Source organism: Desmodus rotundus, chromosome 11 (assembly GCF_022682495.2).
Source record: "Desmodus rotundus isolate HL8 chromosome 11, HLdesRot8A.1, whole genome shotgun sequence".
Lineage (NCBI taxonomy): Eukaryota > Metazoa > Chordata > Mammalia > Chiroptera > Phyllostomidae > Desmodus > Desmodus rotundus.
The window spans coordinates 17117503-17132793 of NC_071397.1; the positions used below are offsets into that span (position 1 = coordinate 17117503).

The 15291-nt window shown below is 42.7% G+C and overlaps 1 protein-coding gene across 1 annotated transcript; it reads right to left on the reverse strand.

The window, feature by feature from the left end:
• Positions 1-7929: 7929 nt before the first annotated feature.
• IL17F (interleukin 17F) lies at positions 7930-14279 on the reverse strand. Its single transcript, XM_045193432.2, has 3 exons — positions 14253-14279; positions 9315-9520; positions 7930-8194 (listed from the first exon to the last, which is right to left on the reverse strand). Exons 1-3 carry the CDS (start codon positions 14277-14279, stop codon positions 7930-7932), a joined length of 498 nt encoding a protein of 165 aa, XP_045049367.2.
• Between the last annotated feature and the right edge of the window lie 1012 nt (positions 14280-15291).

Genomic DNA, 15291 nt, shown 5'->3' on the forward strand with positions numbered 1-15291 from the left:
AGGGTTCCAGTACTAATGAAAATAATAAGGGATCCCTACCTTCTGTACAAGAGGAGTAACTAAATCATTCCTTTGCCCAGTAAAAGCATTCTCATATGACAAGAACTTCAATTCATCTACATTCTTAAGCCCGAATCATAGTACTCAGCAGCTTTCAAAAGCTAAGCCATATAGATCCAAAAGATTTGTTTTCTTTTATACTTAATTCTGTTTTCTATGTGTTTTCAAATATACAAACCAGGGTTTGGCATCTCACATGCAGACACAGTCAAAACCAAGCGGCAGAAGCAAACCTTGCTTTCTTAATGGATCTCACTTGGGGTTTGAGGTGACCACAGAAGCCAGTCAGGTGTTTGACAAGTGGTCTGTGGGAAGCCTGGGGCTTTTCTCTCAGGTGTGGAAAAGCCAAGGAGTGTGGACTCAGCAGACGCCCAGGACCCCAGGAAACTCCTGCCTGATGGACTACTCTTTTAACGGCTTTTCATGAGCATGGTGTCCCCCCTGAGGAGGCCAGTCCCATCAGACACCCCTCCAGCCTTTAGCACACTCAGCCCCCCCAGGGCGGGGGTGCCCGGACCTTGTGTCTGTCAGTCATGAGTCTGTGGTTGTGGGAAACCGTTACATGGCTTCTGCTGTTGTCACCACTGTAAACAAGGTCTGGCCCTTGCCTGTAGGCCATGCGATGTTTCACTGCAGACAGCATGTAAGGAAACCACAGGGGTAAGCCAGGGGTGTAGGAAGTCTCCAAGTTTTGTAACAGCCACAACCCAGAGCAACTCATTAATCCATCTTGGCTAATGCACTGATTTACGTGGCTTTGAAAACAAGAATTGACAGGTGGGAGCCTTTATCCATAGGCCCTGGCTTATTTAAACTAGTGAGTACAAGTAGTAACAACTGGTTAGAACTTGGAACTGCTCTAATGGCTTCCATGTATTATTTCTTTTAATCCATGGCACAACCCTATGAGGCAAGTATTATCATCATCCTCACTTTCGAGTTGAGGAAACAGAGAGTCACAGATGTGATGTGACTTGTTCAAGGTTTGAAAATACACAAAGAGAATTTTAACGTGAAAGGCAACTGTACATATAAAAGGACATAAATTCTCCTGTCTACATTATATAGTTCACATAAAAAAGTAGTCAAAACAGCTATAAGCATTATTTACTTTTTATAAGTAGAAATAATTAAAGGTCCAAAAATAAAGGAATAACTAAATAAATTCAGGTTAATCAACTTGAAAGAGTAGTATAATGGTCACTGAAAATTATTGTGAACAGTATATAGAAACATAGAAAATATATAAAATATAATGTAATTATAAAATATAAAATATAATTAAGTGAAAGATTACCAAATACAGATTACATGTATGTTATGATTACGGCCTTATAAAGTATGTATGTATGAGTCAGAGGAGCAGATGAGAAAGAAAAATATTAAAAGTTATATGTTATTGTGGTGGGATAATGGATAACTTTTCTCTATTTTAATACACTGGGCAATACACTTACCATGCCAGGTACTATTCTAAGCACCTTACACATATCGCCTTATTCTAGGCTCTCAACAACCTGTGAAGTAGGTACTGTTCTCCTCCTCACTTTCCCATGGAGAAAATGGAGGTTAGGTGACTAGCCCAAGATCATTAGTAATCGGTGCAGTTAGGAAGTGCAAGATTTAGCATTTTAACCTGGCACCTGGCTCCATCATCCACGTGCTCAGTCATTATAGTGTGATATCTGATGTTGCAGTGGTGTTTGTATGATGTAAGAGAAGAGAGAACCATTTTGCAGCAAGAACATCATGCTCAAATCGAAGCCATTCTTTTTTATCTTAGTTTCAAAGTATTTTCTCTTTGCTACTGAGGAAAATTCTCAAAATTATGTGCACTAAATAGCTGCTAGTGAGCCAGTAGGAGGTCACAATTTTTTAAGATTTTATTTTTTATTTCCTTTTAGAGAGAGAGGAAAGTAGGGAGAAAGAGAGGGAGGGAAACACTGATGTCTGAGAGAAATGTGCCTCATGCCCCCAACTGGGGACCTGGCCTGCAACCCAGGCATGTGCCCTGACTGGGAATCGAACTGGCGACCCTTGATTTCATAGGCCAGCACTGAGCGACACCAGTCAGGGTTCCAGTGCTCTTTGTAGATCAAGAGTTAATCCTGAGGACCTCCAGTGATTTATGTAAAAAACCTATTAATCATTCTTCATTTTCAGATAGGAGAATATTCTTGTGAAGAAATATTAGGTACCTTATCCAACTTTATGCAAATGTACTGATTAGATGATCAGGCAAGACGGGGGTCTGCCGTCCAAGACACCAAAATTTAAACCTCCAGGGTAATCTTTACTAGCTCTTGTGACCTTGGGCAAGTGGTAATTCCTCATTTCCCTCATCTCCAATATGGCGATAATAATCTTTGCAAGCTCACGGCACTGTTGTGAGGGCTAAGATGCACAGGAAATAGCACAGTGCCTGACACACATACCAACACTCGGTATAATGAGCTGCTATCATCATCACCATCACCACTATCATCATCATCATCATTATTTTTATTTTTAACAGCCCTCAATGGAATTGTTATTGAGTTTAGCTTCCTGGGCCCCATTAATACTCCATAATTCTGCTGCAAATGTAATTTAATTCTATTGCAAACATAAGAAGATGCATAATTGTGACCTGGGAAGTCATAACCTCCCTGTTTATCAGATTCACAGATATAAGAAACACATGAAGTAGAATCTTCCATATATAAACAGTTCTGCCCACTACCCCAGAACTGACCTCACTCACTGCCTGAAGAAATTCTGTTTTCCTAGGTTCCCTTAAAAAAAGAAAGAATGTTTTTTATAGTCTTTTTTGATACTTAGGATGCATAGAGCTCATCAGCTCAGAAGCTATCTTTTATTCAATGGTTATTTCTCGGCACCAAACAAGGTGTCCCCAAAATATACGTCAGTGTCTGAGAAGCGGTGTGTGCTCCTTTTCACCCTGAGGAAATCCAAGTGAACATGTACCACCTCTCTGACTTACTGAATCAAAGATGATTTTCTCCCAGTTTGTATCAGTGAAGTAGGCTACAATGCTCCTGGCCCCAGAGGGAATTTTTTAATGTATTAAATCTATAGTTTCCTTTACTCTTTTCTAGTTAATTTAAGGTGATTTAAATAAAATATCTACATAATGATAGCATAGTGACAATATATAGATCTTTTACTTGAATTACCTTAAATCACAATAGTCCCCCCACCTTATCCATGGGAGACACGTGCAAGACCCCCGGTGGATGCCTGAGACTGTGGATAGTACCAAACCCTAGGTATACCCTGTTCTTTCCTATACACACACCTATGATGAAGTTTAATATATAAATTAGGGCACAGTAAAAAATTAACAACGAACTAGTTTTTTAAAAAAACATTATAACACTATCCTGTAATAAAAGTTATATCGATGTGATTTCTCCTCTCTCAAAATATCGTATGGGACTGTACTCACCTTTTCACGTAAAGGAAGCACTTTATGGCTTTTCTTTGGCATGCGGAGTTGCCAGCATCACTACTTTCGCTCTTCGGGGCCCAAGCACTTCAGTACCTTGACATTGACGTGAGAACCAAGGACTGCTTAGTGACTACCAAATGAAGAGCGTCTAAGATGGAGATGCTGGAGAAACGGATGGGATTTCACCACAGCTGCTCATAACAGTGAACAATTTACAGTGTATGCATTATCTATGGAATTTTCCCGTTAGTATTTTTGGATCGCAGTTGACCCCAGGTAACTGAAAACACAGAAAGCAAACCCACATATAAGGGGGGTGAGGGGACTGCTGTATATACAGTTGTGTGTAGAGAGTAAATGGACAGGGTGAATTTAAGACCCATGGGAATATTACAGCAGTAGTATTTAAACATAAAAGTTGGCTGTGAGTTTCCTGGGACTGAGCAAACTGGGAAACTGAGGTTCTGTGCCTCTTGGGATAATGACTACCAGTGACAAAGCACCTGCCATTTCCCGGGCACTGTATAAAGTCCTTCACATTTTAACGTCAAGTGCATTACACAGTACTCTTTAAAAATACATATTATCCCCCATTTGACGTACTTTGAGGAAGCTGAGTCTCACTCAGAAGGATTAAGTTGCCAGAATTCATACAACCAGAAAATGGTAGGACCAGAATCCAAAGCCAAGAGCTGTCTAAATATTAAATGCATTTTTCTACCTTTCTTGTTAGAAACAAAAAAAACCCATTTAATAACCATCTTTCTCATGGTGAATTACAAGCAAAATTTCTCCCATGAGGCATTCTAAATATAGGTGACTTTTATCCAGCTTTAGAAAGAGGTGGGTAGGGAGAGAGGGCGTGATAAAGAGAGATTAAGAATATGTTTTCTCCACAGCCAAGCCTTCATAAATAAGAACTGGATACCAAAAGAAAAGGCTACATGCTTTCAAGTTTCCACGTGGAAAGAAAAGTTCCTCTGTTCACACATTATGATGGTGGTGTTGTTTTTGAACATGCGAACCACTCATCTTAGACCATCTCCTGCAAGTGAAACAGGGCCCTGCTGTGTCCCAGGAAACTGAACTAAAAAACAGCCACATTCAGCCTCAACCACGTCTCAAGCGGCTGCTGAAGAAGATACCAGTAGATTCCCCATAAGGGAACTGTGCCACCTTGTGAGTGGGAGAGGATCTGCAATTTCCTGAATGACGGCCAGTCCTCAGCTCAAGCCCGGAAAGGAAGCTGTAACTCAGGGCCCTAGACTCCAGGGGAACCACGTACAATGTATTTGGAAATGTGGGATGCAGAGGTAGGTCTGTATCCACTCCCGGGGCCAGCCCTGAGCCATGTAGAGAAATGACTAAAATGGTCTTTATTAGAAAAAAAAAACTCAATATGCATGAAAAGTCATTAACTTGAAGCCAGTGAACCTGTCTGTTCCTGCCATTAACTACCCAAGTAACCTTGAGCAAGTCACCTAACTCCTCGGGGCTTCATCTGCAAACGAGGGAGGCTGACCAGGGGATCTGCGTGGGCCCATGAGGCTCTAACAATGCGCTGCCATGGGAGAGAAATTGCCTTCTTTCTCATCTTCCAACTGGCCTTCAGCTTGCCAACCCCTTTTGTATTCTACCACCAAAATTGTCTTGTAAAACACAGCTGTGTTCTCATCACATCTGCAATGCAGCACACAGAACCATCCACACGTGGGCCATTTGCCTCTTTCCATGTTTAATGCATTCGTTCACTCTTTTTATTCAAGAAATATTTTTATGTGTCCCCTACAGGGGTGTCAAACTCATTTTCACCGGGGGCCACATCAGCCTTGTGGTTGCCTTCAAAGGGCCGAATGTAATTTTAGGACTGTATAAAAGTTCAGCGAGAGCTGGGCGCTGCCGCCGGGTAGAAACAAGGTGCTGGGCCAGATAAAACAAGGTGGAGGGCCGGATTCAGCCCGCGGGCCTTGTGTTTGCCACCTGTGCCCTACTGTGTCCCCATGCCCACATTGTCCCAGGCACATGGAAATATTTGCTGTTTCCCTAACACACCAAGCTTTTTTGTGCCTCTGTTGCTTTTGCTTATACTGTTCACTTTGCTAGGGATGCCCTTCCCCCATTTTCCTCTAGAGCAACTCATCTTCAGCTCAGTGCTCAAGTCATCTTCTCTCTGAAAATTCCTGGTGGGCTCTCATCCTCTGTATCTTCTTAACATTCCATACCTTGACTACAGTACTTAGCACATTGTTAGGATGTTACATATGTACATATGTAACAATGTAATCCTTTTTTAAGATTGTATTTATTTCTAGAGAGAGGGGAAGGGAGGGAGCAAGAGAGGGAGACACCATCAAACACACCAGCAATGTGTGGTTGCCTCTCACACGCCCCCTACTGGGGACCTGGTCTGCAACCCAGGCATGTGCCCCGATTAGGAATTGAACCAGCAATGCTTTGGTTCTCAAGCCGGCACTCAATCCACTGAGCCACACCAGCCAAGGCAGATGACATCTTCATACAACAGAGGTGTACCTTTTCCCTCTGCAATTTCCTTCATCTCTATACTTCTCCCACCGCTCAGACAGGGGCTTTTTATATGAGATTCATGGAAAATTTATGAAGCTGATAGCTATGAGAGAAAATGTTTCCCAGATTTCAAGAGCCTGAACATTTTAAGTACAAACATTGATGTTCATGCCATAAACAAAAGATTCTGAAGCAAAGAGATAAAGAGCTAGCCAGGCAAACTACTCCATCCACTCTTTCCCCCTACAAGAAACTAGAAAAAATTTCCCCACACTGATACATAGGTGCCAGTCTCCTGCCACTTTCCCATCTTCATGCCCAGTTGCAGGTGGAGGGGAGAACGTGCGCCCCACTGCCTCGCTGGGGTCCGGAAGAAAGCAGCAGTGAGAAGTGCTCTGACTCAGTGGGACGGTACACCAAAGGAGAAAATGTGGTGTGCCATATCTGGGCAGGAGAGGGGTAAAGGAACCTCTGAATGGCGTGGAAACCAGAATATGGAAGCTCCAGTGTCCCCAAGAATCATTGGAGATGGATGACAGATAATCAGTGACCCAAAAGAAGTCAGAACAAGGAAAGTGTAAAGTGATCAGCATGGCCCCGATGCCCAGGGGCTCTGTGGATGGCCGTTGCCAATACTGTGGACCTTCCATACACATTTCTTACTTTGTATCTCTAGTGGCTAGCACAGTGGCCAATACGTGTTCACTTTGTAAAATAATGTAGCCAGGGAGATGGATCAATAAAGAGTTACCAGGGAACATGGTACCATTTTCCTTAACTCTCCACAGAAACCCCAAGAACCATTAATAATAAAATAACTCTCCAACTCATAGAAAGAGAGTAGGTCAGTGGTTGCCAGGGGTGGGGGATAAGGGGAATGGGAGATGGACAAAGGGTGCAAACTATTAGTTATAAAGTAAATGAGTTCTGGGGATTTAATGTACAGCATAGTGCTATGTTATGTATTTGAAATTTGCTAAGAGAGTTCATCTTACATGTTTTACTACAGAAAAAAATGTAACACTCGAGGGGATGGAGGTGTAGCCTAACTTTAGTGTGGTAATCATTTCACAATATATTATGTATCAAATCACCACATTGTGTGCTTCACTCACCATGTCATTCATCAATTACATCTCGATAAAGCTGGAAAAAACTAAAGTCACCAAGCTCATACACACAAAATAATAGCTCTAATGAAATAATTCTAACACTAGTGCTCTGATGAGAAAGTATGAAAAAATTGACAGGTATATAGAGCTTAAAATTTGGGGGGCTACAAGGTCTGTGAGTACAATCTGAGATGAACACAAAGTGTTTTGTAATCATTAATAGTTTATTATAATAGTACTTGATATATTAATTTTTCTCCTAAAATTTTATAGAGTCAATATATCATAAAAACATGAACAATTGCCTTACAAATATAAATATCAGGCCAACCTCATCTAGATTTAGCAAGTGCTTAATAAACATAGATACTAGATCCTTACCCCCATCTTCCCCACCCCACCTCAGCCTGGACAGCGCCTCCCACACTCTCATGTTGGGGGTATATTTTCTGTGTTTTTATCCACAGGGGACAGAGGCCCCTTTCACCAACAAAGCGCCCAGGGAGTGGCACTGCATCACAGCGACTGCATGGTGGTCGCGAACAGTGTGGACCAAGGGCTCCTTGATTGTCCTCAATTCATTTTCAGGGGGTTGGGACACTGAAACAGCTGAGGACTATGTTAGGATTCAGAAGCGCCCCAGAAAGTTAACACATCTAATACAAAGCTTTGAGAATTCCGTGCAGACCTCATTAAGAGTCCTGTGAAGTGGGGAGAATCAGGGACCACACAGGCCTTGTTGCAGAGTGCGGGGTGAGGAGCGGCACTGCTACAGCTTCTTCACCTAAGTTGATGGGCAGCTCTCAGGTCACGTGCATAGCGGATGATGGGGGTGACGCAGGTGCAGCCAACAGTCACCCTCACCTTCTCCAGCCGGAAGGAGCGAGAGCAGCCCTGGGGCTCCCTCCGGAGGACCAGGAACTCTTGCTCGATCGGGACGGAGTTCATGGAGCTGTCTTCCTTCCCCTCAGCATTGATGCAGCCGGAGTATCTGCACTGGGCCTCTGCAATCTCAGAGGGGAACCGGTGAGGGTCCCACGTGATGCTGCAGGAAGAGCAGGTAAAAGCCGGTAGTAAGACAGGATGGGGAAGATGGGCAAAGGATGAGAGCCCTGCAGCACTGGGCAGTCACCTGCAGGGAAGTGGTTCTGAGTAGCCCAGGGCTGCAGCAGGGACTCCGGAACAGACAGCCTGTACTCATACACAGCCCTCTGGCAGGTGCTTAACTCCCTACGTCTCAGTTTCCTCAACTATAAAATGGAGATTCTCACATATCTCTCACGGAATTGTTGAGATCATTCCGTGATACAAATGCGTATCCAATGCCATACTGTGAAATGTTGGCATTCAATAAATGTTAGATCTTTTAGTTCAGTTTTTACAATGTTATTATTATAATTATTATTCATCCTTTGCTTAGAGACTGAAATCACCAGTAGGCCTCCCAACATATACTCTACAAAGTCTGCTGCTTGGAAAAGAAAGCCAAAGCCCCAGAGGTTTGTAAATCCAGTGCCTTCTCTCAATTTCTCCCTCAATAGCCTCCTTTGCCCGGAGGCATACAGGCAGTGAAGCCAACTCAGCCAGCTTGCCACCGCATACACTCCCTTCACGTGGGAAGCAGTACAGACAGCCCAGAAGCATTTCTAATTATCCCTGCAATCTGTTTTTACACCTATATTGGGAGGATTTAGATGAACTTGACATTTTAGGAACCTACACCTAAGACGAAGTCACAAGACTCTACCCTGAACCTTCCCACCGAGCATCCCACTTCCCTAACAGTCCTTCTCCTCCACTCTGCCCTCTTCTCCATTCTTTGAAGACCATTGTCTAATCTGAGTGTGTCTCTCTAGACTGACTTTTCTGGCTCCCACTCATTCCCACGCAGAGATGTTTATGTGGGCTGCTTTAAAAAGACCGCGCTTCCAACACAGGAAGGCTCCGTGAAGCGGAAAAAGGCACGATGAGAAGTTGGAAGCAAAATAGTAAGACTTTCAATCACCTAGGCCAAAACAGCAAGAAAAATGGGAGCTCCTGGGCAAGGTGGGATTTCTAAGAGTAAATGTGAGGGCTTTAAGTTTTTCTAAACGTTCTACTTTCTGATTGGAATAACTTAACATATTTTTTCAAAAGAATGTGAAGATAGTTTCCTCTGCACTTACTTGTAATCCCAGGGGGAGCTGGAGCGGTTCTGGAAGCCGTGTGAGATAGAGGCAACCTGGTTTTGTCTGAGGATGCGAATGTCAACCCTCACACTGTTGTCCTCCAGAGGAGGACAAAGGGCAGTATCCCCGGCTTTGACGCTTTTCTGAGCTGCCCCCTCCCTCAGGAGAGTGAGTCCCAACATCAGTAGCAGCAGACACTTGACCTGGAAAATAGAGGAGGTTGTAACTGGTTAGGGACTCTGGTGTCACTTGTTGGCAAGGGACATCCCATGATTTGTCTGAATTCGGCATTCCTGATCTTTTATGAGATCATGGCTTCTCTCTGAACCTCAGATCCTCACCTGGAAACTGGAACATCATACACAGAAATAGCAGGGTACCAAACTGAGAACTAAACTCATTAGCCTGGTGGCTGAGCCACATAGTGTGAGAGCTCCCAACCAGTGAGACAGGAGATAACAGGGTCTGGGATAGGGTTTAAACCTTGACCTGGCCTCCTCCTGAGCCTCTGGTTTCTCTTCTTTCCATTCAGATGGTAACACTTGCTTTATAATAATATTCACAAGATTAAATGAAACGTTCTATGTAAAGCACCTATAAATCTAACAAAAATAGAGGCTTACTAAATGATAGCTCTTGTTTTTATTATATTTCCAACATCATACCCCATGAATCCTCCACAAAATCCTTCCTCCCAGTCATTCCTTCACCTAGAATACACTGCCCACCTCTGTCTCTCCAAATCCCACCCTTCCATCAAGGCCCCGCTTAGGTGTGGTCTCCTCCAGAAACTGTTCCTAAAGTAGTTCAATTGAAAGTATGTTATTTATCCTTAAATCATGAAGGTTTAACCATCTACCACTCAAGCATCTTTTCTTTACTGTCTGGAAATGTACTGTTTGTACATTTGTTTGTACTGTTGGTGTCAGATCGGCACCCATTGGATTGTAAGTTCCTGCAGGAGAACGTGTCACTGATAGGGGGTTCCATAAACGCTTTCTGGAAAGGTGAAAAGCGGGTGAGTGAATGAATAAACAAAACAATACAGTTAAATTAACAATATAGTTATTCTCCCACAGTCTTCCAAAGGAAAACACTATAGCAAAGTTCCAATTATCCGCGATAATGGAAAGAAGCAGGGGCACTATGATGCCCAACAACAGAGACCATGGAAACTATTTCTCTTTAACTCCAGAACATAAATATTTTTTATACCTACCCTGAAATACGGGTTTATTTGGTGTTAGAGGCAAGCACAAAGAAAGAAAGTGCTCTTTGAAGACCTTACGAAATAAAAGAAGACTAAAAATCCCTTCAGCTCCCTTTGTCATGACGGTGCTTTGCTCCCCCACCATCACCGTGGACCCTTACTGGGGATGGACAGGGCCCATCAGCCACTCTCCACGTAATGCAGAACAAGAGCTGAGGCTGAGTTGCTTTCATTCTCTGGGCTAAGTGTTGCTCTGGCCCACACCTCCCATGAGTTAAGGTAGGTGAGGCAATCAGACACTTTGGTTAAATGACCTCCTTTCTCTATCTTGAGGATGCTGGAGGCAAGAAATGATAAGAGCAAACAAAAAGGTTTTGGTGTCATCCTGCTGTATCAGGTAGCTGATACTAAAAAGAAGCTGAAAGTGAGATTGACCCAGATAAGCCTGAGTGAGGCTGATTTACCTTCAGATAATCAGTGCTCATCTACTTTCATCTCCCACAGTCACTCATTCATTCAACAACTTTGTCTCTATCATATGGTGATTCCGGACATGGGCTCTGGGATCAGATGTCCTGCATCCATGACTCAGTTCCAGGACCCTTACTAGCTGTGACTCAGTTTCCTCCACCAGGAAATGTGAAGATTAAACAATGTGATCCACATAAAGTGTGGACAGCATGGCTGCACGTGGTAAATACTCAGCACAGGTGATGATTATGAAGTCAACATTGTTCTGATGATGCACAGTGGACAGGAAAGATGTGACATTTGTCCTCATGCACCTTCTATCTGGACACAGCACTATGACGTTTTAAAAAGTAAAAGTGTGAGGGAGCTTTGCCCACAGAGCTCCCCCATCTGCCACGGATGAGAATAAGTCTACCAAGACCTGAGCTGCTTGAGGAGGAAAGGTGGCTGATCTCTCAAAGGAGAAGGGCCAAGAGCCTTTTCCTCAATGGGCTTTTATTGGGTTCAATTTGCACAGGAATACAGGTAAAGCTCATCAATCGTTGTCAGGCAGAAATGATCAAATAATAGATAACATTCAAAGAACTCTGAGGGCTTATTCTGAGTCAGAGTCAGATAGTTAAAGGACCATAAAACTTTGAGGAAACAAACTTATTTCATGCTTGGACCCTTGTCATTTAAATTGAGAATATTGGCAAAGTCGGTTTCATAGGATTTTATGCATTCTTTCTTAGTCCTGATTGCCCTAGGGAACCCACCCTTTCCAGCACAGGACTGCACCCAACTCCAACATTGTTTCAGGCTTAAGGCATTGTTTCAGGCTTAAATCAGGTAGGGGAAGTAAGGCAGCCAAGAGATTATGAGACTTCTTGCAGACAGAATGAGGACGCAGGCTAGGCAAAAGCCGAGGGGCAAGAGTCCACCACCCCCTTTTTCTATAGCCCCCCCAGTCCTTCCCTGAGAGCCCCTTTGCAACTGTGTCTGTCTTAGGTCATCCCTCCTTTGAGGAATCTTACCTATCATTGGCTAACCGGTCATCTGCCCGGGGCAAAGCAGGGTGAGGTGAAAGGGGGCAGAGGTGATGCCCCTATAAGGAAGATAAGCTTTGTCTCCTAAGTGGCTTATGGTCCCAAGTTCTTTTCACTCAGACTTAGCCATGAGGAGTTACAGTTTCTAAAACCAGGTAGGGCAGTTCCCAACATAAAAGGATGCCCGCTTAGATGGGAGGGTCCTTAGATAGCTTCCCAAGCCTATTTTCCTTAGATTTTTTTTACATAAATTCCTCCTTTGTGTTTTCTCTTTTCTCTTCTGCATCATGTTCACTAAGTCATTGTTATATTCTTACCAAAGCTTCCAAATAATTGTACCTTGAGGTTATGTGATTCAGCAAAAATTGCCCTGCTTCTAATAAGTTGTTGTTACATTTGCTTATGTTCTTTGAGTATTTTAGAAAACACTTTCACATCTCTTTAAACTTCAGATTCTCCCAATTTTCTCATTGAGTAGGTAGAGCCGGTGAGCTAATTATTCCCATTAGACAGGTGAAGAAGTTGTGTCTGAGAGGCAACCAGTAACCTGGTCGGCTTCACCAGCCTGTTAATGACAGTCTGGGGACCCAAACCTAACTCTCAGGGGTCACTGCTATTGCTATTGTAGACCCTCATCATTGTTACTAACATGTAGCCACTCATAGGTGTTTAATCTTAGCTTTGTCGCACTAGAGGAGCCAAGCATTTCAAGCAATGTGACAGCTGTGTCAGGAATGCATGAGTGTCATGGGTCACGTGGCCCTTTATCAGGAAATCAGATGATGTCTGCAAAGCCCTCTAGTTTGCTCCACAAAGCTGTGGCTCTGAAACTGTAGATTTTAGTGATTGTGCAATACAGAGCAGAGGCTCTGACAAGGCTCTTGCTAGTTCTTAAGAACAATATATACAACACTTCTCTGAGAGGTTCAGAAATCCTGCTTCGGAACCATTCAAGGAGAAGAGTACTGTACTTGGAGCCATTAAGACTGGGTTCATGTCCCAGTTCTTGTGTGAATACTACCCAGTGGTGTTAAATTATTCAACTTGAGGTGTTGTTCATGTGTATAATGGGGAAAGTAGTTCCCAACCTACTTCACTGGGTCGATGAGAAGTCTCAGAGGTAAAAACAATAATAATATTATTATACTAATATTTAACACTTACTGAATACTTTCTCAGTCTTCATTGATTGTTGTATTAAAATGGCCAAGTTAACTAAAACCTACATATGCAGAGATCTGCTATTTCAGAGCATAGATTTAGTTATTTGCAATGATATTAATTAATCCCCCCAAAAATCCCATGTGGGGCATGCCATCATTATTGCCCAATATGGACAAGAGGAATAAAAATACAGCGTGGTTAAAACCTTACCCCAAATCCCACATTTAGTAAGTGGTAGAACCAGGTCTTACTCCAAAGCCTATGCCCCTAAATGCTATGCTTCATTGCATTTCTTGTCATCTCTAAAATAATATGTAAATATAAATATTATCATCACCATATGCCATGAATTTTTTTATGAAACCCAAGCTCTTTTAAGTTGCATAGACTATTAACAAGGGAGTAAAACAAGGGATTATTTAAGGCATTAAGATGGTAAGTGACTTCCCAAGCTCTGTTTTCATTCTTCCTATATTAAAAAGGCTCCCCAGGTCTTGCTTGACTACTGCCAGGCAAGATTCTAGACCCGGAGAGGTAGGTTTCCATCACACTACCCTCTCTCTCTCCTCGGAGGAATGAGAGAGCGCAGAAATAACCAGTTATCACAGGCATGGCAGATTCCCCCCCCTGGGAGCTGTCCAGAGTTCATCCAGGCATGGTTTCACTCCCTCCACAGGGCACTCCTTCTCTACTGTAGTCACGGGGAAATCACTAAACCTCTGTGACCCCAACTTCCTTGATATATATCTCCCAATAGCTGGCTAAGCTCCCTCCCACATGAGATTAGAGTTTTAAGCCAATCTAACTCTACAATGGTGGCCAGAGGAGAGATAACATGGTTTGTGACACCGACTATGCAAAAGCCACCAGGCAAAGAGCTGATTTACACCCCATTATAACTTCTAGCTATATTTTCTATTTCTCCACCAGACACATGTCAAATTGAAGTCAGCTCTGTTTTGAAAAGAAATACCCCCAATCAAGCCTAATTCCCTAGAAATCTGCTTTTCTGGAATCCTAGGGAGTGACTACACCTAAACAGAAATTGTTATTATTACTCACCACGGCCATGTTACACAGGAGGGTCATTGTCCTTTTGCTCTGGCTGCCTGCTTCGTGCAGTAAGCTCTTTCTGTGCGTTCCCTGTGTAGACCTGTGTTGTGTCAATGAGAATACCTGTTGGTTTTATAGCAACCACTGTCCTTGTTTCGATTGACCTGCTTACTGTCTTAGGTTGTGGTTGCCCTGAAGCGACTGACGAACGTAGTTTCTTTTTCTATTCCACTTCCTGAAGGGGAATCAAAGGGGGACCCCAAAAAGAGATGACGGAAAAAGGACCAGACCTTGCTTTTCTTCTACCCCCACTTCCACCCCCACTACCCTCAAATCACAGCAAAGTCCTTAACTAATTTGCTACAGAGATTAACCAAGTTAAAAATTGCTGTCATGATATTCTATGGTCTTCCACAAATGGTTAAGGCCTCTTGACATGTGCCATATGTTCTACTTTCTAGTCATGCAATATGAACTGTGATTTAAGTGGGAGATAAATCATCCTTAGAGAGGCCTTGGTATTAAACAGCAGGCCTCCATCTAGCTCCAATTTAAGAATGGAAAAACAAAATCAAAGTAATGAATGACATCAGTGAGAGATTCTGAAATTACATCCCCAGGTAGTTTCGTGGTAACCTGAACTAATTCTATCTTAACCCCATGGTTAGATTCCTACCGATGCTTAATAAATAATCATTATTCATACAACATATAAATGACCACTATCTTGGCTATCTCTGGTTGAGGATGATTTTTTAAACTAAATGGATTAGCAAGTAGAGCCTTTATATACTCTGATGTGTAATTTTAAATAACCTGCAAAAATTTAATTTGTCTCGTTAAGTGCAAGTCAACAAACATTTATTAAGCACATGCTATGTGTCAGGCATTTACCTTAGTAATACACAGACATTTTGAAATAATAGTGACTTAATATTTTTATATCCATTAAGATTAAGTAAAATTATACATGCTTGTCTAAAAAGGCAGGACACATTCCATCACAGCAAAGTTATTTTCATCTAGCACATGTTTGACAAACTTTCCT

Excerpts from the sequence above, each read along its gene's own strand:
- IL17F (XM_045193432.2), bottom strand. The coding sequence starts at position 14,279 with ATGACCCTCCTGTGTAACATGGCCGTG. Across the intron at positions 9,521-14,252 it reads TCCTGTGTAACATGGCCGTG|GTCAAGTGTCTGCTGCTACT; the intron begins GTGAGTAATAAT and ends TCTATTTTCCAG. Across the intron at positions 8,195-9,314 it reads AGCTCCCCCTGGGATTACAA|CATCACGTGGGACCCTCACC; the intron begins GTAAGTGCAGAG and ends CTCTTCCTGCAG.